Below are 25,183 nucleotides of genomic sequence, written 5' to 3' on the forward strand. Positions count from 1 at the left end.
TATTAATATTTGCTTTTGTAACAAGAACAATATTAAAAATACTACAGAAGATTTTGTTAAATAGTCACTTACAAAAGGTTCTTATTTTATGGAAAGGACTTGCTTCGACTGCTGATTAAGTCAGTTAACAATGCTAATCAACCTTTAACATATTTAATGAGTAAGATCATAATTCCAAATGTTTAAATAGAGACAAATACTTTTACATGAATTTGGAAATAATTTGAACTGTTTGCATAAATGCCACCAAATCCATTTAGTCTAGGTACTTAATCAGGCACCAACCTTTTTTACTTTATTTTCAAAACTATCTCTAGTAAGCAGCATCTGATTATTAACATTTTTAAATCCTCCTGGTTGTGGTGTGTTATTTTATGACCCTGGATCTCTGTGTTGGTGGAAAATACAATACTCCATTCTTTCTCATTTAGAGCAACTGTCTCTGTGTCATCGGTCAAAGATAAACACTTTCAAGTTCTGTACTAATCACTGTGCATCAACCTGAACTTCTGCTAATACATAAAACACATCTTCAAGTAAAAAAACTGTTGCTGGGTTAAAGAAATGTTGCAAAAAAAGGCAATAATTAGGCAAAATTAGACAAGACTGCTAGGCGAGTTTATTCATCTTGATTTTTTAGAAAAACAATATGTTAACTTCTGGAAACAGTTGGTGAAAATATTCGATATCAGAGTTTGTTTCTTGTTTAGTGGATGTTGCTGAAGCTTTCAATTGATCCCCAGGAAATAAAAATGAATGGATCTCAAGGCAGCCTTTTGTCTACTGAGGATCTCCATCTGAATCACAGAATACAGAAAATTACCTGAGCAATTATTTCCTCTATTCTCCCAAAGATAGCACTTACATAGTATCATTTTAGATGCCTAAGAGAAAAGTTTAATTTACTACATGTAACAGATTCCATAGAGCATTAGGGTTTCAATCTGAGAGAGGCTGCCTAGGAGAAAGCGGAGGCCCTTTTATCCTAGCCCTGTCACCCTCTCTCCCTGCCGACAACATCCATCAAATATGTCCCGAAGCTCTCCCATGGCCTTTTATAAATGTACCCCTTAACAAAGGAATCAGTGGGGCCATAGCCTGACCAATTTGGCATTCTCAGATAGACTGCAAAGTGGTAATTCTATCCTTCTGCATCTATCCCCTTAAAATCCAGAAATGAGAATTATTTATGCATAAGTCTCACAGCATCAGGAGTGGCAGTGGAGAGGCTAAGAGAAGGCTGTGGGGCCAGACACCCACATTCAGGTCCCTGCTCATTCACTGGCTACAGGGCCTTGTTCTTCTGTGCCTCAGTTTCCACGTCTGGGCAGTATTTTCCTCACAGGGCTACTATGAGGCTTAAATTATGTAATGTCTTGAAAGTGCTTTAAAGAGTGCCTAAAAATTAATAAGTCCTCGAGAAATGTTAAATATTATTGTCAATGATCCTTTCCTCTGTACACAATGTAACTATTCTATAACTGCAGAAAGACAATAAGTGGAAAAAATCAATGATTTTTTAACAAAGGATGAAATCATTACACACACGCACACATATATGCATACACACACCACCTGGCCTAAGGGAATAACCTGTCTGCCCCAATTCCTTTCTAAATTGTAAAAACAAAACAAAAACAATAAAAGATGAATCCAAGTGTGCAAAGAAACTACAATGTGCTGGTAACAGTGGTGAGTACTATTTAAATAAGCTGACACTCAAATCCATGCCCATATATTCTATAGTTCTCAAATGGCGTCTATCCTGATCTTCCCTGATGATGATGGAGATCAAGTCACGATGGTGATCCTTGCTAGAGTGACCCACTGCTTCCACTCAGAATGCAAAAGCAGGTGCTAGTGCTAAGTGACATATACATGGCTGGTACTGGGATCATCAGCAGAGTGGACAAAATTGCCTTTCATCATGATGCCAGCTTTCCCTGAGGTGGAAGAGCAAAGCAAGGTATTAGAATCCAAATCATCTTTCCTCCCCCAGAAGTGAAACAACTCACAGAGAACATGACATCCATCTGTGTTATGTTCAAGGAGGACATGTATGATCATGTGGAATAATAAGAATTGTTCACATTCATCGAGGACTTCGTGCCAAGCACTGTACTAAGTTCTACATGTCCCTTATCTCATTTAATCTTCCCAACATCCCTGTGTGGCAATGTGCCAGCCCAGGTTACGGACCACCCCAACGGCTCCCCCACAGAAGGTGGAAGTAAGGCCACTGGGTAGAAGGCACTGGGAGGTAGATTTCCACCCAATTAAAGGAATTCTCTGATCCTTAACATTTTCCAGCCATGAAAACTCACTAACATTGTGGTTTGGTAAATTCCCATCATGGTATGTGTGTGGGGGCAGGGGTGTTTTGAAGTAGAAAATGATATCACAAAGTGTTATGGTAGCTGATCTCGAAAGATACCCATCTCCCTAATGAATCATGCCATTGCAATGCCCTTCTCTACCATAAATCTTGGCTGGTCCTGTATAACCCAATAGAATGCTTCTGACACTAGGTTATAAATGTTGGTGCTTCCACTTTGGTCTTTTCAGGATTGGTTCTGCAGGAAGCCAGCCACCATGTGAGAAATCCCTAAGACTACCATGCAGTAAGGAGGCCCAGGGTAGCCATGTCTATAGGCTGCAGAGAAAAAAAGGGAAAGAGAAAGATAGAAAGAGACAGACAGACAAACATAGCCAGAGACATGGAGAAAATATCTGTTCTGTCCATCTTAGTTGAGGTGCTAGACATGTATGCAAAGAAGCTTTCTTGGACACCCAGCCATATCGAACCTTCACAGGATTCTAGCTTCCACAGCCATCAGATTGCAATTGCATGTGAAACTCCAAGTGAGAACCGCCCGGCTGAGCCCATTCAAGCCACACAACCATGACAGATAATAATATTAATGTTTTTAGCCACCAAGTTTTAGAGTTTTGGGTTTCTTTGTTTTGTTTTGTTTTGTTTTGTTTTGTTTTGTAGACACCGTCTCGCTCTGTTGCCTGGGCTAGAGTGCAGTGGTGTCATCATAGCTCACTGCAACCTCCAACTCCTAGGCTCAAGTGATTATCCTGCCTCAGCCTCCCGAGTAGCTGAGTCTACAGGCATGTGCCACCGTGTCCAGCTAATTTTTCTATTTTTTTGCTCAGGCTGGTCTTCAACTCCTGGCCTCATGCAATCCTCCCACCTCGGCCTCCCAAAATGCTAGGATTATAGACGTGGGCCACTGTGCCCAGTGGGGAGTTCGCTTCATAGCAATGGGTAGCCAAAATACTATCAAAGATACTAAAACTGGCTCCATTTGCTTTCCACTCACACCTCACCCACAAAACATGTTTATACTCCTGCCTCAGTGAAGTGCAATATCACCACCTTATGAAGAAAGCATCTATCATATTTTGGTTTCTCATGATCCAGTCTCCCTTCCTAAGGGTACCATAGTTTCCCCTTGGGGAATGCTTTCTCCATTGCATGTAGTCATAATGGGATGGTAATCCCAGGTGGCTGGCTCTTCACACAGGCTGAAGGGGCCAAATGCTTCTCCTCCTTGAATAATCAGGGCTTGGACATATGACTGAATTTTTGCTAACAGTATGCTGCTCCCCAGATTTTAAAACGTGTTAAAGTGACTCAAGGACAGTAGAAATGATTAGAAGTTATTAATCACAGCAGAGACATGCCTGCCAGACTCCTCCCTACTAGACCATGGCTATGATTCCACTTCCTAACTTCTGGGACTCCTGGGTCCCTGCCTAGTCCTAAGCCTCATCTTCTGGCCTTTCAGAGATTCTGTGAGCCCCCCCAATATTCTTCCAGTAAAATCACCACATTGGCCAGAGACGGTTTCTGCTACTTGCAACCAAAAATAGAAACTGGTATTCCCTGTGACCATACCAGAAACCTGGACATCATTTGGGTTCCTTCTCCCCTTGTAACAGCCTCTCTTAAACCCAATCACTCACCAAGTCCTTTCAATTCTATTTTCTAAATATCTGACACATCTTTTTCCTCTCCATCTCCACTGCCACTGCCTTAGGTCAAGACCTCATCATTTCTAATTTACAATTATTCAGGTTAACCTAGTGCTTCTCCAATCACCACCCCCCACTACAATCACAGCGACCTTTGAAAATGCAAAGCTACTCATGACACATACAAGCAGACACCATCAACAAATCCTCACCTCCATTAAGATCAAGTTGAACTGATCCTTTCCCAGCTTGTCTATCTTTCCAGCTTCATCTCTCATCACTCTCTCACCACACACACTCTAAAACTTCACCCAAGTCAAATTCTTCGGAGTTCCCTACATAAGGTCTGCTCTCTTTATGGTTCTAGGCATTTGTAAATGGGTTTTGTGTTGTTTTATTGCTTGAAATGTGCCTTCCCCCTCGTCTACCTAGGAAACAATTACCGATCAAGTAATTACTTACCCAAATACCTGCACATCTGGCTCCAGCACCTTATCCACGGCTTTGTTCTAAAATTATGTCCTCACCGAGGCCTTCTCAGACCTCTCATACCCACCCCAAAACTCTCTATTCCTTCAGCCTACTTCATATTTTTATAGAATTTGGCGTTATGTTGTATATTGATTTATTTTCTTACTGTCTCCCTTACTAGACTCAAGTTCAGTACAGATAGAGACTTGGTTTTGTTCACTGTTGTATATCCAGAACCTAGTACAATGCTGGTATATAGAATTTGCTTAAAACGTGTTTGTAGAGTGATTATTGAATGAGATCTATGGTTCTATACATCTTATTTCAAATATGACATGGTAGGGGGCAGGCAGGAGACAGAGGCGTTTTCTAGCATCATAAAGTCTGCACTTCTACCACAGTATCACAGACTGATTCCACTAATACCAATTCAAACCCCTTTTACCCAGGGCCACCCACCAACCTCCCTGACTCATAGCATCTGCCAGCTCTCTTTTCTCTCTCACACCCTTCCCTTAATAGCTTCTTCCAAGGCTACCTGAACCACAGTTGCTCACAAGCTAACCCCAACAATGACAATGGCCGGGTCCTCCACATCCTGTATTCCAGCCCACCACAGAGGGTTCTGCCCCTCAGGGACCCAGCCAGGCCACCATGTCCCATTCAAGAACCCTATCTGAAGCCCACACGTCTCTCTATTCATTTTCCAGAAGTGACAGGGATCCTAAGATTAAAACTTACTCGGCATTCCCGACAGCTCTTGGTTAAAATCCGCTGGCCTTCTGCAAGAACTTTTCCTCCATAGATACATTTTGCTGTAATAAAATAGAAAAATGGGTCAGACAGTCATGCTGTGCAACAAAATGACCTCAGAGGTGCCTTCCAACTCCAATAGATTCCACAGAAACCCAGACACTCTGCCTCTAAGCAGCACACATCTCTTTGTCTAACGCAAGACATGGAATCGTGCGCAGGCTAACCCTTCAATCCCCCAGGCAGGCCTCGCTTGATTGTGTTTGCCCTGCTTGCACAGCAAGGACATACAATTATTTCAAAGTCACAGTTGACAGAGGAACTAGAGAATGGACCGACCGTCATAAGAAGTTAAAACAAGGAAGAACTGGTTGTTATCACTATGTAGCAGCAGTTCTGATTCGGACACTCCAGCTGTAAAACAAATGCCTGGGTGAAAGGGGACTCATACACGTTCCATTCATCGGAACCTCAGCAGCAGTGGAGAAGGAGCCACTTCTTTTTCCTTGTGATGACAGGAAGTGGGTGTCCTTAGCCTATCTGTTCCCAAGATGCTAAGAGACAAGCGAGAAATCCAGGCCGAGCCAGTGAAGTGTTAGATCAATGCACTCAAGAGACTGCCCTTGGAAAGGTGAGTTTAACAGGCTAACAGGGAGGGCAGAGGGTGGAAGGAGGCCTTGCAGGACATGTCAAAGGGAAGCATAAATGGAGCTCCTTCCACTCTTTAGATTCCACTAAGACTCAATCCTTGACTTAACCTGCTGGTTCCCTTTCAGGCAAGTGCAGCATATGTCAATTTGACATGACTCTAATGTGACCCTACCAAATTCTCCAGCCACTGCAGCAGGAACAAGCAAGCAAAGGCCTGATGACTCGCTCTCCTGCCCTGGTGAGGACCCTCCCAGCCCTGGCTGTCAGGAGGGACAGAAGTGCTCCAAGAGGTCTCTCCCACTAACTCGCTGTTGGTCTTAGAAGGCGACCTCACTTTTCAGAGCCCTGTTTCTGTATCTATTAAAAACGGGTTGATTAAATTTGGCAGTTTCCTAGTTACACAATCTTCTGACTCTCGCAGAAAGTTCAAGTGTATAGGAACCTTAGTGATTAGCTGGTCCAACCCCTTCCTTTCAGCCACCGGGAGAGAAAAGCCCAGAGACACTGGTTTACTTAACATCCAAGCCCTGCAGTGGGTGCTGTGATATGCCACCCAGATTCCCCTCCATGACCAAAGGACGCATTCCTATATGGGACAGTTGGCAACAACAGTTCTCCACTGAATACTGATCCAGAACTAGTCCTAGGCTGTGGAGGGCCACCTTGCCTGAGGTGAAGTCCCCTTCCAGAGGGCAGCCCACATCCAGTGAGTGGTTGATGAAGATGGTGCAAAGTCCTGGCCCCTTACATCAACTCAGAACAACTCTGAAAGGCCAGTCCAGCACCAGCAGCCCTGTAGGAATGACAGAGGCATTTCTTGTTCCCACTGCAGCTCAGCTTCTCCTTCTGCCCAATTCTCCTTCCCTCACCACCTCACTCCTACACCCTAATTGATCCTGAGAGCACCTCCTAATACAGCATGTGCAAATCTCCATTTAGGAGTCTGTTTCCCCTCAGAATCTGACCTGCAGCAACCCCACTCAAATACGTTCTATCCTAGTGTCCTCCCCTCGGTAAACGGCACGGGCATCTGTCTCAGCTCCCATACGCTAGTGCCTGGGGTCCTTCTAACCTCTCCTCTTGCTCAACCCCATGTCCAATCAGTGCCAAACCCTAGCAATGCTCCCTTCTCAATGTTCTCAAGTTAACCTACTTTTCTCCACCCTCCCACCCTCTGTCCCCAGACACTATCTTCATTCAGGCTAGCACCATCCCTTTCCTTTGGTACTACCAGAGCCTCCTAACTCTCCCATGTTCTAGTCTCAAGTTTTTCTAGTCCTATACAACAGGCAGGCATATATTTTTTAAGTGCTCTGCTCAAAATCATTGTGGGCCCCTAATGCCCCCAGAATAAAGTCCAACTTCCTTAATTGAGCACATAAGGACATTCGTGTTGTTCCTCCTTGTCTCTTGACCTTCATGGCACGCCAATCCCTGTGCTCTCACTCACCCTCCCAAACATTCACACCGCATAGGCGCCAGCCACGCTTTCTCTCTCACTTCCAGGCTCTGCATATACTGTTCTCATCCACAGGAACACCTGCAGAACACCCTGTCCACCTCGCACTGGCAACCTCCCAACCTGCACACCCATCACTTTCAGCTTAGACCTGACTTCCTTCAAGAAGTTGCTCCTGACCTCTGACATTGGTTAGTTGCCCTCAGTTTGTGCTTCTAGTGTACTTGGACCTAGCACTAACAGAGCATGCATCACATTGTATCCTATTTGCCCACTTGATTATATATCCCTCCTGCTAACTGCAACTTCCATGAAGGTAGAGACTATATCTATTCATAATTTTATCTCCAGCCCCACATCCAGGGCCTCTCTGGGCTTACTGTTAGTAAAAATAAATAGTTTTAGAATTAATGAGCCTTTAGTTGGTAGCAAAAACAAATCAAATTTCTTGATCCCCAAGTAAGTTATTTTTGCTATTCAATGCAACTGTAAATATTGAAAGTAGATGCAAACAGAAAGTGGAAAATCAATACAGTTTTCTAGATAAGCCCTTTCCTCTCTTCATTCAATAAAAATCTATCCCTAATCATCTTCTATGCTTCAGTCTTCTAGATAAATCAGTATGACTCATTGGTCCTAATGATGATTTGGAGTCCCCAATTTACTTGCATGGGGAGACCACACCTCCAACTCCTGGAATTCCTGTCTAATAAATTCCCACACTCCCAAACGCAGCTGCTGCCAACTTGGCAAGGTGGCTTGCTCCAGAGAGACAGTTCTTGCTAAGTGCACTGCTGTCAAATCTGCCATCTGCCTCTTGGCCCAGGCTGGGAAGCAAAGAAATAGACTTTTCTTCCTCCTTTGCCCCTTGCCAGTCCCACAAAGGTATAAATACACTTGCTACCCTGTCTTAAAACATTTGCCCAATTCCTTTCTTCCTCCTTGACAGACTCATCCCAGAACTCCTATCTGGAGATAAGAACATCTCATTGCTCACATTCACACCACACATGAAGACACATCCGTCCCTCACATCCACCAGTCTGGTGTAAACTTTATGTCCTCACATAGCAGGAAGGTTCTGGGGGCTGATGAATGGTAGCAACACGTTCCAGCAAGCCTCAGCCATTTGCAGCTCTGGCACTGGTGCAGAACGTACGTGTCTATGAAATTATCTTAGGACAACTTCCAGGATCACCACTGGAGTTCACAAAAATATCTCCGGCTTTCTCACACTCACCCCCACTTCTCTGAAAACGCCCCTCCTTCCCTGCAACTTCCCCGTATGCCTAGCATCAGTCCTCGTTATCCGACCTCTCGATCTATGGCCAAAAGGCTTATTTTTGATGTCTGAGGAAATTTAAACATAAGGTGAGTCAGGCTCTGGTGCCTTTGGCTAGGGCATCTGGGACTCCATTCCAACAGCTTTCAGTGTGAGTAGAAATGTAAATGAATACCTAAAGCACTTCATATCACACTGGTGACATGCAAACTAGAATTTTTCACAGTGCCCGACCACTAAATTGAAACCTGGCACCAACCCACACCTCTCCATTATGTCAGAAACAAATGTACTGGGGATATAAAGAAAGAGTTATTATGCAGCTGTATCTTTTTGCACCCACAGACATCTGGCCCTTCAAATTTGACCTTGCTTTCTCCAGTGCTATGATTGGACGCTCTTGCCATTTGAGTGCACACTGAACAAACCGTTGACAGGTATGGCTGGACGCCTCTGTCGGGTGTGGATGTGAGGTTTCTCTGTCTTTATTTAGGTATTTGTACTCCAGACACACTCCAGCCATCTCTTGGCACTCAGCGGCTGAGAGTGTCAAAATCAGCACGCTGGTTTACACTTTAAAGGAAAGTGGCAGATCAGAGGGGCTGAACACCCAAGGATGCTTCTTCCCTCCTGAGCGAACACACAGCCCTGGCATGAGATGCCACCTCTCTGAGCAAGACACCTGTATCAAACTAGTCGTCCCTCAGGCATCTCTAACTCAAACATGCCGCATGGAGTGTATCACTCCCCAGCCTACTTCCCCCACCTGTCTTACTTCTGTTAATCACACTATGAGTCTTCCACAGGCTCTGGTTCAAAACCTGGCAACGTCTCCCTCACAGACGCTCTGTCCCCAATTCATTAGTCTCATGCAAAACAATGTGTATGGAGCATCTATCATGTGCCAGGTCCTTTGGCTGTCATTCATGTCCATCCCTTTCTCTGTATCTCCCTGGGCAGTGCCTGCTTGCCAGTTTCATCACCTCCACCTGGAATATGCCCAAATCCCATACCCAGTCACACTGCCTCCTGCTCTCTTGATGCAGTGGCCATTCTAAAAGCACATCTTTGATCATGCCACAACCTCGCTTGAAAACCTTGTGTCTGAGTACCAATGCTGTTTTATTTCCATGATTTTGCATGTGCAATTCGCCCTGGCAGGATGTCCCTATATATCTTGTAAACTCCGATTCATCTGTCAATACCCTGCTTAACTGTTACCTGTGAAGTGTCTGTCTCTCTGTCTCTCTGTCTCTCTGTCTCTCTCTGTCTCTGTCTCTCTCTCTCTCTCTCTCTCTCTCTCTCTCTCTCTCACACACACACACACACACACACACACACATTTTTGGACAGAATTAATCATTCCTTCTCTGTGCTATCTCTGTATCTTATATAGTGTCCATGTTAAATAGTATTTCTTATTGTAAAGGGACAACATATGCATCTCTCTGGAGAGGTGTGGGTAGAGTAGACAGGTTAAGAACATCAGCTCTGGTGCCAGACTGCCTAGACTTTATTTTGGCTCCACCAAAGCTGAGAGACCTTGGACAAGTTGCTTCTCTCTATGATTTGCTTCCTCTTCTATAAAATAGGGATAATAGTGGAACCTACTACTTTGGGTTATTGGAAGAATTAAAAGAATTAATGGACATAAAATGACCCAGAGTCGTTTTATAAAATAACACAGAGTAAATGATCCATATGCACCCATTGTTGTATCCAGAGTTGAAGGCAGTGTTTGGGACAGGGACCTCAGTAAGCATTAGTGAACAACTTCAGTGGAATACAGTCTTCAACACCCATCCTCAACCCACTTTTACAACTTTATTTCTAATTCCCACCAATGAAAATCCTGAGTTGTCACCAAACACACTATCTCCCTTTCCCTCTGCCACCTCTCTTCCTTTGCAAATGCTATCTTGCATAGCTGGAAGATTTCTTCTCCATCCACCTTACTCCCTCCCATCTCTGGTAGTTCTCCAGTCTGTCTACATAAAGAATACAGATTTCAGGATACCACTGCCTGAGCACTCTGATTTAGTAGGGCTGGGGGTACAGGGGAGCCTGGGAACTGCCAGTTTAAGAAGCCCACCAGAAGATTTTTTTTTTTTTTTTTGAGATAGACTCTCACTCTGTTGCCCAAGTTAGAGTGCTGTGGCCTCAGCCTAGCTCACAGCAACCTCAAACTCCTGGTCTCAAGCAATCCTTCTACCTCAGCCTCCCAAGCAGCTGGGACTACGAGCATGTGCCACCATGCCCGGCTAATTTTTTTAGTTGGCCAATTAATTTCTATTTTTTAGTAGAGATGGGGTCTTGCTCTTGCTTGGGCTGGTTTCGAACTCCTGACCTTGAGCGATCCACCCGCCTCAGCCTCCCAGAGTGCTAGGATTACAGGCATGAGCCACTGCACCTGGCCCACCAGAGGATTTTAATGTGCAGTTAGGTATGCTAAATATGCCTTGAATAGAGCAGACACCCAACAAACGTTTGAGGAATGAAACTCCTGCACTACTTCCTGTACCACCATGGATGCTTAGACAAAGTTCCTTCCTATTTCCAAGCAGATACCAGAGTACTGCAGCTCCTGAGACCATGCCAAGTGCAGGAACGCTTAATAAGTGAGCAGACAAAACAATTTGTTTTTATATATGGGCTCCTTTTTTCTGAGGTAGATCAATACCTTTCCTCAGTGTTCCTAGAATACTGCCCCACCTAAATCCAGAAGAAAAGCTTAAGAAATGTTTTTAAATTCACATGTAAGAAATTTTAATTGAGGCAGCTCTCCAGAAAAAAGAAAAAACATCAAAATAAGGAATTGAACCAAGGAAAAACATGATATTAAAGAAATAGTAGTTTCAACTCTATGAAAACATTAAATATGAATGGATTAAATGATGCAACAGAAAAAAACAATCCAGATTGTCAAAGTAGATTAAAAAACAAGATTCAATTATATATTATTCATACATGACATACTTTATTTTTTGTCTTTTTTTCTAGATTTTATTATTTTTTATTGACAAATGTAAATTGCGTACACTTATGGTGTACAACATGATGTTTTGAAATATATATATATATATATATATATATATAGTGGAACAGCCACATCGAGCTAATTACCACCTACATTACCTCACATACTTTTCATGTTTGAAAGGGACAACAAAAGTAAATACTCTCCATCATTTTTCTGATGTGAAAACATTTGAAAACTTCTAGAAATTCCACCAAATGGTGTTGGACTCTACTCTAGCAGCTCTCATTTTCCTCTCCTCCACCTCACTGCTCAACTACCAAAATCATTTTCTAGAAGACTAAAAATATCTACCTTGGTTCCACTTCCTCTGGGTAGCATCCCAGGCCTGCCACCAGTGTCCTCCACCACCCTTCCCGGCTGTTCCTCTGCACTCTGTCAGTGCCCTATACCCTTGCCCCTAATGTTAGGGCACTCACAGTTCTGAACACTAACCCATGTCTCTCTCTAACTCGAAAGCGAGCTCCTCCAAAGCAGGGAGGGCTCCTTCATCTTTATTCCAACCAGGTACCATCATGCAGTGACTGCTAATGCATATTGCTATTAAATCCAGCAAGAAACAAAAGCCCTCTAGCCCAGAAGTTCTCAACCTTTTAATTACCAGAGGTGACTTGTATCATTTTTTTTTAAGTTTTTCTTAAGTAGAGTTCTTAATAATTTATTTGTAGTCCCACTTTATTAAACTCTGAACACACCAAACTACCAATTGGAACTGCTAAAAAAATTAGTGCTGCCTAACTAAATTGCAATGAATTACACACAAAGGCAAAAAAACAAAACAAAAAGAAAACACTAATGTTTTAGTTAGTGTTTAGTTATCAACATCTTGGTAAAATTGGGTAACTTTCTGAAATAAGTTTTAAAACTCAAAGCTATCAAACAAGGTAGAATAAAGAAAAATGACTGCCCCACACACATCTAGTGAGAGGACAATTTAATGACATGCAACAAGGACCTTAAAAATGTCAGTCTTAGCCCAGTCATTCTACTCTGGAGAAATCTATCTTAAGGAAATACAAAATACAAAAATATATAAAAATGTGTTTTGTGTGCAAAAACATGTTATTGATGAGTAATTTATAATAGTGAAAAATGGGAAACAACTTGTATATCTAATAATTGGGGAATGGTAAGAGAAAAAGTTATGCGACAGACAAACAATGGAAAACTATGAAGCTTATTAAAATGAGGCTTACACAGAATTTTTTAAAACATAGTATTATTGTTTAAGTGATAATGGTAAGTCAACAAAGTAGAATATAAAATTGTCTGCATGGTATTACCTCAACTATACACAAAATAATTTTTTTAAAAAAAAAGACAAATGAAATCCACTAAAATTTCAAAAGTGATTTGTTTCCAAGTGATGATATTCTGTGTGAATTTTTCTTTATCTTTCCCTGTGTTTTCTAATGTGCAATAAGCACAGTTCTTTTATAACTTTTTAAAAAATATCAAAAGATTAAAATACAAAACAGCCTGAGAAGTCATTGCTCACATGTCCAAACAACCACTTTTAAAAGATAGTATTCACAGATATGTCCAGGAACTCAAAATGATGAACTAAAAAAAGCTCTGACTCAGAGGAAAAGGGGAGGGCAAGGGCAATATATATCACCTAAACTTCGTATCCCCATAATATGCTGAAATAAAAAAATAACAGACCCTAAGTTAAAAAAAAAATAAAACTCATATTTTTTAACAAATCCATAATAATTGTTCAGCTTCTTCCTCTGCTGATTGTTATACAGAATACTAAGATTGGAAAAATAATTTTTACCTACTAACAACTATCTTTCAATCATGAGATCAAATTATAATTCAACATCTGGACACTTGAGCTACCTGCATTGCCAAACACGTTTCAGACCAACTCCAAGTACACCCTCCAGAGCAATGGGGGTTCTGTGCCAACCACGAAAAGAAGAAAGATTCCAAGGTTCCTTTTGAAAGAGTCCAACAAATATTTGGGCTGCTTGGACAAGATCAGCTATCTTCACCTTTGCTAGATAACAGGCTGTTTTGGGCAAAAAGATAGACCACTGTGCTTTGAGGGCCAAATGACATTGTTGTGATTCTTTAGGTGATGAAATGATCTTGAATATTATCCATAGGATGCAACATTTCTAACCAGAACTCTTCTTTTCTGTAAGAAGACCATATGCTTTGATGAAATGACGACGGGTTTTGCAGTCGACAGAACTAGTTTTAAACCTCAATTCTGCCACTCACCAGCCTTGTGACCTGGGTGAGTTGGCTTCCCCAAACCTAAGCCTTCTGGAAAACAGGGCTAACAATATCTACCTAAAAGGTTGCTGTGAGAATTCACTAAGCCAGGGGTCCTCAAACTTTTTAAACAGGGGGCCAGTTCACTGTCCCTCAGACCGTTGGAGGGGCGGACTATAGTTTAAAAAAAACTATGAACAAATTCCTACGCACGCTGCACATATCTTATTTTGAAGTGAAAAAACAAACGGGTGAAAACACCCGCATGTGGCCCACGGGCCATAGTTTGAGGACACCTGCGCTAAGCTAATAGAATAAAAGCGCCCAGCACAGTACATGGCACATATAAAGCACTCTAAATGACAGCTTTTATTCTCACAGCTTGCCTCGGTGTTCATTTCACTATTTCATTTGAAATACTGCCCTTTGCCATACAAATGAAAAGGGATTTTTAAATCATCATAGAACATGGACAAGTGAACATTGACGGAAATTGTTTGTGTTTTAACTGAATTTCATCCTGAAACTCCTAACGAAAACCCCTTAATAACAGGAAAATCTAGCTAAAACCTCAGAAAGCCAAAACACAGAATTTGTCCCTTAACTTGGTCATTCAGAATGGGGGGACTGAAGGCCATGGAGGTTAGGAATTGGAAGCTCACACATCAATCCCATCCAGTTGTTCGCCCCTGGGCTAGTGACTCTATCCCCGAGAGCACAAGTTCCTTCCATATAGAATGGAAGCACAGTAATTAGAGTTGTGAAAATTTAAAAGAAAAAAATAGCCTGTGTTCAGTGTCTGCCACATAGAAAGTGATTAAAATACTGTGGCTTTTTGTACACTAATTAGAGTTGACATGAAAATTTTGAAGAAAAAAAATAAAAGCCCACGTTAAGTGTCTGCCACATAGCAAGTGATTCAAATATCGTGGCTCGGCCGGGCTTGTGGCTCACGCCTGTAATCCTAGCACTCTGGGAGGCCGAGGCGGGTGGATTGCTCGAGGTCAGGAGTTCAAAACCAGCCTGAGCTAGAGCGAGATCCCGTCTCTACTATAAATAGAAAGAAATTAATTGGCCAACTAATATATAGAGAAAAAAAGTAGCCAGGCATGGTGGAGCATGCCTGTAGTCCCAGCTACTTGGGAGGCTGAGACAGGAGGATTGCTTGAGCCCAGGAGTTTGAGGTTGCTGTGAGCTAGGCTGATGCCACAGCACTCACTCTAGCCTAGGCAACAAAGTGAGACTCTGTCTCAAAAACAAACAAACAAAACAACAAATACCGTGGCTCTTTTTTTATTGTATATTTAATATTACATCAACTGCTAATGCTTCATTTCATCAATGTCAATGGTTTTTGGCCAGAAAAACAAGAAAATAAATAAATCTCAAAGCACAGAGGGCCACTCTGACCCTCCGTCAGTACTTACGTCGGCAGACCTTACAGCACTGGCCAGCGATGTGTACAGGGAGGGAGTCTGGGGAACAGTTGAGAGGGGGACAGGACATCCTTCGGCATTCCACAGTACCACTCTGAGGAAGGAAGGAAAGACAGAGGGAAAAAAAAATCTCAGTAGCATCCTTTGAAAGATCCTATTGTTGAGAAAGTTCACATCTCATCCCAGAAACTTCATCAGGGAAACATAAGCAGTATGAGGAATTCCCAGTCCACTCTAGGACGACAGATAAAATATTATCTCCAGCCCGAATGAACCTGTGCCACCTCAATTCCTTTTCTGATAGCCATCACTGACTTCACCCCACCTGCCCACATGGACTAAGTAGATTATGCAGAAAATGTCTATTTTTACAAGAACATAAATAACACATCTACAGACCCTGTCAATCATTTCTGAGGCTCTAACAATCAGTTTTCTATTTTCCTGGACAAATAATGGCATTCTTCAGATATTTATCAAGTAATTTCAGCTGGACGGGATTTACATACTAATTTTTAGAGAGGGCTGTTGTAATTCTCTGAAACAGGTGAAGGAGTATACAAATGATGGATACCTTGAAAGTAGGGGTTGGAGAGAGGAAATGCCTTGCAATTCTCTGAAACAGGTGATGGATATACCTTGCAAAATACAGCAAAAACACCTAGAGACTAATTAATGAAACCCCTTTTCAATTTATTCTAGTTGTGAATAAAGCTAGCCATTAGGTTGTTTGAAAATCACAAGAGCCCCTTCCTTCCTCTATATTCCAACCTCCAACCTCCAAACGGTATTTTACTTAATAATAATATTAAATCAAGTTAGAATGTGCTGGCAACAGAGAGCAGATTTTAATTTCTGAGTATTTGTAAAAGAAATGACACTTTTCCAGCATCACTTCACAATTGCTCGGACTGCTAGTGGGTGCTATGTAAAAAGGTAACACTTCTTAGAGTTAACATTATATATTAAAGAACCAGATCACACTGTAATTAGTGAACCTGTCCCCTTAAAACTGTTTATAATTTACTCATTTACTAAAAGGCTTACTTTGCACGTGCAGTTCCTGCAGTGGTCACCATCAACCCAAGAGTCCTGGTCTCGATAGAGCAGTCCACTCACTTGGCAGGTCTTCTCACAATGACAGTTTTCCAATTGACTAAGTCTTGTCTCTGCATAATTTAGCTGCAAACAAGAATTACTAGATATAATTTGTATAATTTAATCGCATCGTCCTAACAAGGCTAACAGCCAAAAGAGAAAAAGTCCTTGTTTAAACAAGAAGAGGAAAACAATGCTCAGAGTACTTCACTGAATCTTAGCAGGATCTGTTTTTTGTTTTTTTAAACAAGGTAGAATCGCTCTAAATCAAAGACATATTGGCTCCCACGGTCTAATGAATACCAAACGAGACATTAAACTGTATCTCAGGAACCTCATGGGTGTTCATAAACGTGTGTACTTTCAGCTCGAGCCCACACAGAAACACTCATAATGAATATGTTCTCAAGGACTCATTACAATGTTTACAGGAGATCTAATCAGGAACTCCGATGCACTTACATTTATCTCCCACTATCCTCTCCATGTTCTTCACACACTAACTAGAATGTCATGGTTTGCAAACGAGGAAGTCACTGATTCCTCTCTGATGAAAAATTCTGGAGAGTTGGGGCCACAAAAAAGAAAATTCTTAAGAGAATCCAGTTTCTCCTCAGATCAGCATCCCTCAAACAGATGCCCCAAGATCATACTTTAGGGATCAGATAGATGAAGGTCAGGAAAGATAACCAAACCCCTAGTTAAGATCAGCATTTTGTAAAATGACCTTAGTCATTTTTCTGGGCCACCCAGTCATCATCATTAATCACAGAGTCTTAGAATCTCCTATTGAAAGGGATTATAAAATATGAATATCCTTGCAACAAACCCCAAGTGCTTATCTAGCCTCTGTTCACACAACTCCAGTGGAGGGACACTTCTTATCTTCCAAGGAAAGCCACTGTTTTTGGTTCACGCTGGATATTTTTTTTATTTTATTGTATTATGGGAGTACAAGTGTTAAGGTTACTTATATTGCCCATGCCCCCCTCCCCCCTCGAGTAAGAGCTTCAAGCATATCCATCCCCCAAACGTTGCACATCTTACTTGTTGTGGTTTGAAACATCTTTCCTGGTGTAGGCTATGGAATCTCTCCTTTTTTCCTGCTAGTTCTAGGTTTTCTTTGTAACCCATCCTAAGCAAGCCTAATTGAACATTTAAGGTTAATCTATCCTTATGTCTCTCTTGGCCACATTCAGCACCACCTAGTCCCCTTAACCGCCATTCATAATATGGTTCTGTTCCTCTCTTCTAATCACTTTTCATGTAGCCTACTCCAGTTTGCCTTCAAAAATATGGTGCAAAAAACCCCAAACATAGCACTTTGGTATGATCTGTCCATTGTCGTGTCCCGACCAAGAGTAACTCAACCCAGTCTCTTTACATAGAGACCACCATGATTAAAAAACAAATTCCTTTTCCCAAAATTGCACCTAATAATTTCTCTTTCCCTCCTCAATCATATGTATGCATCTATGTCTTGAGTACTTTCCCCACACAGGAGATCAATTCAATCTTTGATCCAACTAAGACAACTTAGAGCCAATATTTTACCTATAATAGTTGAACCTGAGAATGATGACTTCCATCATCTTTCTATGTTAACTGTGGCTTCATTCTCTTCTCAATTACTTATACCAGCTCAGCTCACTGGAAGTGGAATCCACATGTAATTCTCACCTTTTTGTCATTTACTTCATCCTTTCCCTCCAAGATTTTGGAATTTCTCCAGGAGACATGTCCCTTGTCTGCCTTTTGTGGGTGGTAGCAAAGGGCAGAGAAAGTAACAACTAGGATCCTAGACAAAATGTATGCACTATGATCAGCCCACAAAGAACTGAGCTGACTCGGCTTCCTATGACTCTAATATGCATAATCTTCCAAAAATTCATGTTTCATTTAAAACTCCAGCCTAATTACAGAGTTTCTAGAATCTATGATAATTAAGTTCTTTGGGAATTCTTTAGGAAACACAGATAAAATACATTTCCAAGAATGTGGTGAGGTCAAGTGACCAAACTATATATAGTCATCCCTCAGTATCCTTGGGTGAGACTGGTTCTAGAACCCTCTGTAGATACCAAAATCCACTAATTCTCAATTCCATTCTATGAAATGGTGTAGTATTTGCATATAACCTACACATATTCTCTCATATACTTTAAATTATCTCTAGATTACTTGTAATACCTAACACAATGCCTACACGTCACTCCATTTGCACAAATTCACTGCGGTACTCAGTGCTCAGAAAATTCAAGTTTTGCTTTCTGTAACTCTGGATTTTTTTTCCTGAATATTTTTGATCAAAGGTTGATTGAATCCATGGATGTAGAACCCACAGAGGGCCAACTGTATAGATCAGAGATTATGAAAAGGAAGTAACAATTTATCACTTAGTATCTTTACTTCATCTCCATAGCCCCAATAGTTTCCACATAAGGTAGTGACTGATGTCTGACCTTGGATTGAACAGCAAATGGTTGAATTAGATCTGCATTCCTCCTAAATGAGGCTCAAAATTCGATACCTTTGTGAAAAGAACAGTGCCTGCCTTACCCTGAAAGTCTATGTCACTCCAAGAAGAAAACTTCTTAAAGACTAAAGGCTCCAAAAGGCAATTCTGCAGCCATCCAAGTTTTCAGAAAATCCAGAAGCTTGCCTAAGGGTGATATTGGCAATTTCCAGCACTGTCCCACAAAGCTGAGCTATGCTCACCACAAAACTCTACTCCAAGGAAAATGTCAGTTTTAATATAATGAAAGTTATTCTCAAGGCTGATTTTGTTTCCTTTCTGAATGTTATTTTTAATAGACATAGCCTTTTCTAACAACACTAAAAAGCCCTAATCTCTCTAATAGTAAGAATGCATCAGATGGATATAAAGACAAAGGATAATTTTTCAAAGGCACTTAATATACAGCCTTGCCTTCCCTTTTCCCCTGCTAAATCCTACAACAACAATAAAGGAGACAAACAACTCTGAATCAAAAAATGAATTACAGTTTCTGTCACTGGCATTAGCGTGTTGAATTTATATAAATTCATTTTCAAAAGCTATTTCTACACTACCTGCCATTTTCTCCAAGAATATCTGCAGACCCAAAATAGATAGGGTATCAAATCCACATCTCTATTGTGTCTTCCTTTTGTTCATGTGTTTATCTAAGCAACCATGGACCGAATCATTTATTCTTAACTCTACACATTCAAAGATAGACAGCAGAGGCCTTTTTCATAACAAGAGGTCAATGAATGGATCTAAGTACGTTAGTCATGTGGTAGATTGCTTTTTTTCCCCTTTGAGATACTATTTATTTGGCATTTTCTATACGAAAGGGAAAAAAGAAATTCTCCATTGTTAAACCTTTACGCTTAATTGAAAAATCATTATTGAGCTCCTTGCAACAATGAAAGTCTCAAAACTAAATATGTTACAAGCTGAAATGCCACTCCAAGGGCTGCTTGATTTGCATACACAGATTTATCAAAGATTTAAACAGAAGTAATCAAGAAATTTTCAATCTCTAGTGTCTCTTCTTTCTGAGTTTGAAGGCAGAATGGGTTTGTAGCACAGGAGGGATTCAAGAGCAGGACAGAGCCTGACCCTATCACAATGTACCTGCCCCAGCTGGTGGGTGGTTCCCACAATGTCAAGACTACCTGGGAGAACTTCCAGGGTAAGCCAGGGGAGTGGTGGGTACTTGTGGACCACTAAGGGATGTTTCAGGGGACCAAAGAATAAAGTACCATATTACTTTAGATAATGGCCCCACACCTTCTCTGCCTTAAAAAAAAAAAAAAAAAAAAAAAAGGGTGGCTTTGACAAAATGCCAAGATTCCTCAAGAGAACTCTTATCTACCCTGACCTCTGTCTCCTCAATGTGAATGCAAGCTGCTCCCTTGATCTGTCCTATATCAAGCAAGGGCACAGTCATTTGCCAGCATCCCCAACCCTAAAAAGAAAAAAGAAACAGTGAACACCCTCCTAGACAGACCTTTGGGCTGATCTGGTTTCTGTATATGTTAGTTTGACCTGACTTTGGCTACCACTTCCTGTCCAGCTTGTACACTGGGCTTGCTTTCCAAGAGGGCTCCAGGGCTTCCACATTGACCCAAGTATGAGCACTTCCTGCTGCCTTCCGGGACCTCCTAGAACCAAGGCTTTAGACTAGGGCCCTGACAGCAACTCACAGCCTCTGCCTGACTGTGATTCCAAACCACTGAGGAAGATGTACATTTTCTTAGCGACCATCTTCCCCTCATGGCTGCCCATTTTTCCTAGGTTTAATGGTATAAGTAACAACAGCTACCACATATTTATGTCCATTGTGTACCACGCAGCACACCTCACTTTCCTGGTCTCATGGAATCTTTACAAAACCAGGCATAATTGTCATCATTTTCTGTATGGGGAAATGGCAGCAGGAACAAGTCTCATGACTTGTTCGGGGCTACAAATATCCAAGGAAGTGATAAAATGGAGACTCGGAATCTGGTCAGTCTGACTCTAAAGCTCATTCTCTGTCTCTGCATGATCTATGTGGCTATATGCCTATCTCACGTATAGCTACTAGATAATTCAAACCAAACCTCCAAAGCTCAGCTCCAACCCTATTAACTAAATCTTTCCACAATAGCTTTATTTAACTAAAAGCAAAGACTGAATCCACATCAAGTTGGTGCCATAGAATTCTCTCGGCATCAGGAAACCACACTGAACTTCCAGGGTGCTTCACAGCTTCAGACTCTATGTCCATCAATCTGCCAAAAGGGTGAATTACACTTCTTCTCCCACCAAGATGGTAGACTAGACACCCTGAGGGACTTCACCCAGTGAACCAACTAAAATGCTGCCTTCAGTATAGAACTGAAAACTTTTGAAAATCATCACAGAGCTGACACAAAAGGAAGAAAGCCACAGAAGCCGACACAAAGTGACAGCAGGGATCCCAGGAAATAAGTGAGCACCAAAGCTGACTCCATCCTGAAGGTCTCAGGAACATGGAGCCCTTGAGCTCCTATTCTGACAGTAGCACAGGGCAGGGGGCAGGGCAGAGTTAGGGAACAGGGTCATCCCCAGATGGCTGTCTTAAAGGAAACTCCTACATAAGGATGGGGCACCACTGTGCTGTACCTTCAGTTTTAGAGTGAACAAAAAGAAAATGAGGCTTGCATAAGGCACAGAAAGAAAACCATCTTGTTCAGACCTTGGCACTAGCTAAAGGAGAAAAAAAAATCTTCCTTGAGAATACTTAAGGAATCTTTTCCTGAGACTTCACCTGGCCCGTCCTAGGTTTAGCAGTCTGATTCTGAGCAGTCTGTGTGTTCTGAAAATCCTTAGGTAGACAATGTAGGATAAGGTGTTGCAGAGTGGTCCTGGCGGAAAAGCACATGGAATTTCAACACAGAATTCAAGGAATTCCCACATGTTTCCAAGGAAAACAAGAAGCTCAGGGTACGTTAAGAGGCTTTGCTCTTTTTTTACTTATTCATTTTTTTGACCACTAGGTGCCAAGGCCTTGTTCTTGCCCTAAGCTCCTCCTTGAAAAGTTGCTACGGGCTCATGTTCCCATATTTCACTCTCAACAGATATCATCTGAAAACTTTAGCACAGCTCAATGAAATTATCAAACACACATTTCTCTTTTCCTCTCTTTTTATGTGCTCCTTCTTCTTGCTGATATCTCCATCCTCCTGTCAGTAACATCTACCTCCTCCTCTCCATCAGACATTCCCTCTCCATCTTTTGTCTCTCGTTACAACCCTCTCTTTTTTTATTTTTTTTATTTTTTTTATTTTGGCATATTATGGGGGTACAGATTTTAAGGTTTCAATAAATGCCCATTTTCCCCCCTCCCCCCAAAAGTCTGAGTCTCCATCATGACCATCCCCCAACCCTCTCTTTTTGAACCACAAACTTTTTCAATCATGATTCCACTTTCAGAATCTAACTATCTGAGTTCAGCTCTTGGCTCTGCCATCTACTATCTTAAGGAAAACTTATCAGAGCTTCCTGGACCTCATATTTCCCAGCTGTAAAATAGGCTAACAAATTAAACCTAACTCACAGGATTATTGTAAGGATTTAAGTGACAGTGAATATAAACAATTTAAGCATGATAATTAATACATAGTAAATGCTCAATAGATGCTACCTAGTGTGAGTGACTTTCCAGCTTCTTCTAGATCACGGGTCGACAAACTAAGACCACTGGGCCAAATGTGGCCCACCACTTATTTCTATAAGGCCTGGGAGCTAAGAATGGTTTTTACAGTTTTCAATAGTTATATTTTAAATGATTATAAATGATTACAGTTAAATGAAATAAGCATATATTAATATATAATATTCTCAATTTCATCTTTTGGGTTGCAAAGCTCCAAATTTACTAGCTGGTCCTTTACAGAAAAAGTTGGCCAATTCCTGTTCTAGATTATCAAGGATTTCAAATTATGCAGTGAAAATGGAAATAGTCAGTTTTCAAATTGTAATTATATACACAGTTTGGAATGAACAGACTTACAGATCTTCTAAAAGACCAGAGGTGGGTTTAGAAGATGGATTAAATCTGTGGTCACCAACCCCCGGACCATGGATCGGTACCAGTCAGTGGCCTGTTAGAAACTGGGCCACACAGCAGAAGGTGAGTGGCTGGCGAGCTCCCTATTGCTCTCCATGTCCCTACCTAAGGAAAAATCGTCTTCTATGAAACCACTCCTTGGTGCCAAAAAACGTTGGGGACTGCTGGATTAAACCATTTTCCGCTTGCAATTGCCCACAATTAAGTACCTTCTGCCTCACAAATGCCCATTTTTACATAAAAATGTTTTGAGAATAGAGCTCAATGTGGCTCCTAGGTAATGGGTAACTAAAAAGAGAAAAATGATATTCCCTGCAATGAGAAAGAATGAGAAAGAAAAAGGGCAGCCTGAAAGCTGGAGAAGGGAGAATTGCAATCACCAGAAACTGAGTGGCGTGTTTCTTGTTCCAAAAATTTGGTAGCATGCTAAAATATAATTAACAGTATTGAGATCAAGCTGCTCCAGACAATATGAAATAAAAGCCTTTATATGCCACAAGCTGGGAAGGCAAATAATTGCCTGTGTTTTACATTTCCACTACACTCTGAAGTGAAAAGCTAATGCTTTTCAGATCTCTAACCTCAGTCTCAATCCTTCTCTTACAAAAGTGTTCCATCTCTCTTTTCCAGACAAAAAAGGGACTCAGCTTGGCCAAAAACCTAGTTTGAAAAAGAAACATTGTCCTTAGTGGCACAATCTATGGGTCCAAACAACAGCCTTACCTCCCAAACACTTACCCACCCACCAATTTTTTCCCACGTCTTGGCTGATGGTAGGGAGCAGTCTTAGCCGCAGGTGGAATAGGATTAATGTATCATTTCACTGTTATTAAAATGCTTCCTTTTGCAGAGTATAATGTCTCTTAGGCCCAACCTAATTCTTTCTTCGCCCTAGGCGGGAACTCATGTCCACGACTGATTGGTATCATAACAATGGCATTAGCCACATTTTCTATTTTTTCATTGTCTTTTTCCATGAGGCTCAGGGCTTTTCATTATGAAGCTACACTTTATGAATATATACATTAAAGTCCCTAAATGTTTACATTTTTGGCTCTGCCATTCAGTATGAAGACTTCTAAGGTAGAAATCATGTCTTGTTTTCACCATTGCCTCTTTGTGCCTAACACGGTGCCCAGCAAATAGCAGGTCCTCAGAAGATGCTTGCTAAGTGATTGATGGAAAAGGAGGAAAAAATGCAGAATTATAAAACTGAAGATGTTGAAAGGCAAACTTTACCCCCTTCACCATTTAACTCAGGACTAGCTCTGAAATGAATCACACATTAAAAATGTGATATAATGCCTTTGTCTGACAGTAATCTGTTCCTAACAATAGCTATTTTGTCCCTTCCGATTATTGGCAATTATTCTTACAACCAAAATGCATTAGCTTATAAGCAGCAGTGGCTCTGACCATATATCATCTTACAGTGTTACTAGTTTAATAGCCAATGGGCAAATTCCTTTTCTATTTCCACAGGAACATATGGTGATGCATGTTGCCTTTTGCTTCCAAAGATTTTTCAGGAAAACATTTTGATACAGCCTAATAGTATCAAAGACATAAATGGTTATGTTTACTATAGGTAGTCCTATTTCCAGAAGAATAAACCATTTTTGTAGTAACATATAGCAGATGCCAAGGCTAAAAATGTTTCCATTACAGCATATCACTCTAAATTCCAGATAGGACAGAGAAAGAAATGAAACATCACAAGTGAAATTTAGATACCTACTTTTGCAGTCATCTTGGCCAAAAGCTCTTGTAAATCCATTATTCCTTGCACCAAGCTTAAGAAATCACTGCAGGTTGGGCAAGCTCAAAAAAGAAAATAGAAATTGATATTATGCCAATATAAGAAAGAAATTTTTTAAACAGTAGTTGTTTGACTATGTAGAAGGGTTTTTGCTTTTATGGTTAAGTATTGCTCTGAAATGTGAGTGAAATCACAGAGGATTTCAGGTCTGGATCTTTTCCTATTTTAATAAGCACAAAGACAGGAACAGGAAAAAAGTGCTATTAGCTGAAAAAGGCAAAATGACAGTTTAAAATTAAACTGAAACCCTCATTTTTATTGAGAGGTGACTGAAAATATGTTAAGTATCATAGAGGAAGAAAATATAAACTCACATCCAGGTCAAAAAGTTTATGACCAGTTTTTTTAAAATATACATAATTATATTAAACATATCTTTCTGT

General features: G+C 41.1%; 1 protein-coding gene across 2 annotated transcripts in view; it reads right to left on the bottom strand.

Annotated features, from left to right (window-relative positions):
• NELL1 (neural EGFL like 1) overlaps positions 1-25,183 on the bottom strand; it is a 761,891-nt gene that overhangs the window by 559,213 nt on the left and 177,495 nt on the right. For both annotated transcript variants that reach the window (XM_012735524.2, XM_012735523.2), the window contains exons 7-10: positions 24,720-24,802; positions 16,347-16,481; positions 15,291-15,393; positions 5,197-5,270 (exon numbers count right to left, since the gene is read on the bottom strand). In XM_012735524.2, coding sequence (XP_012590978.1) covers positions 5,197-5,270; positions 15,291-15,393; positions 16,347-16,481; positions 24,720-24,802 — 395 coding nt within the window. The remainder of the gene's footprint in view (positions 1-5,196; positions 5,271-15,290; positions 15,394-16,346; positions 16,482-24,719; positions 24,803-25,183) is intronic.

This window comes from Microcebus murinus, chromosome 4 (genome assembly GCF_040939455.1).
Source record: "Microcebus murinus isolate Inina chromosome 4, M.murinus_Inina_mat1.0, whole genome shotgun sequence".
Taxonomy (NCBI): Eukaryota; Metazoa; Chordata; class Mammalia; order Primates; family Cheirogaleidae; genus Microcebus; species Microcebus murinus.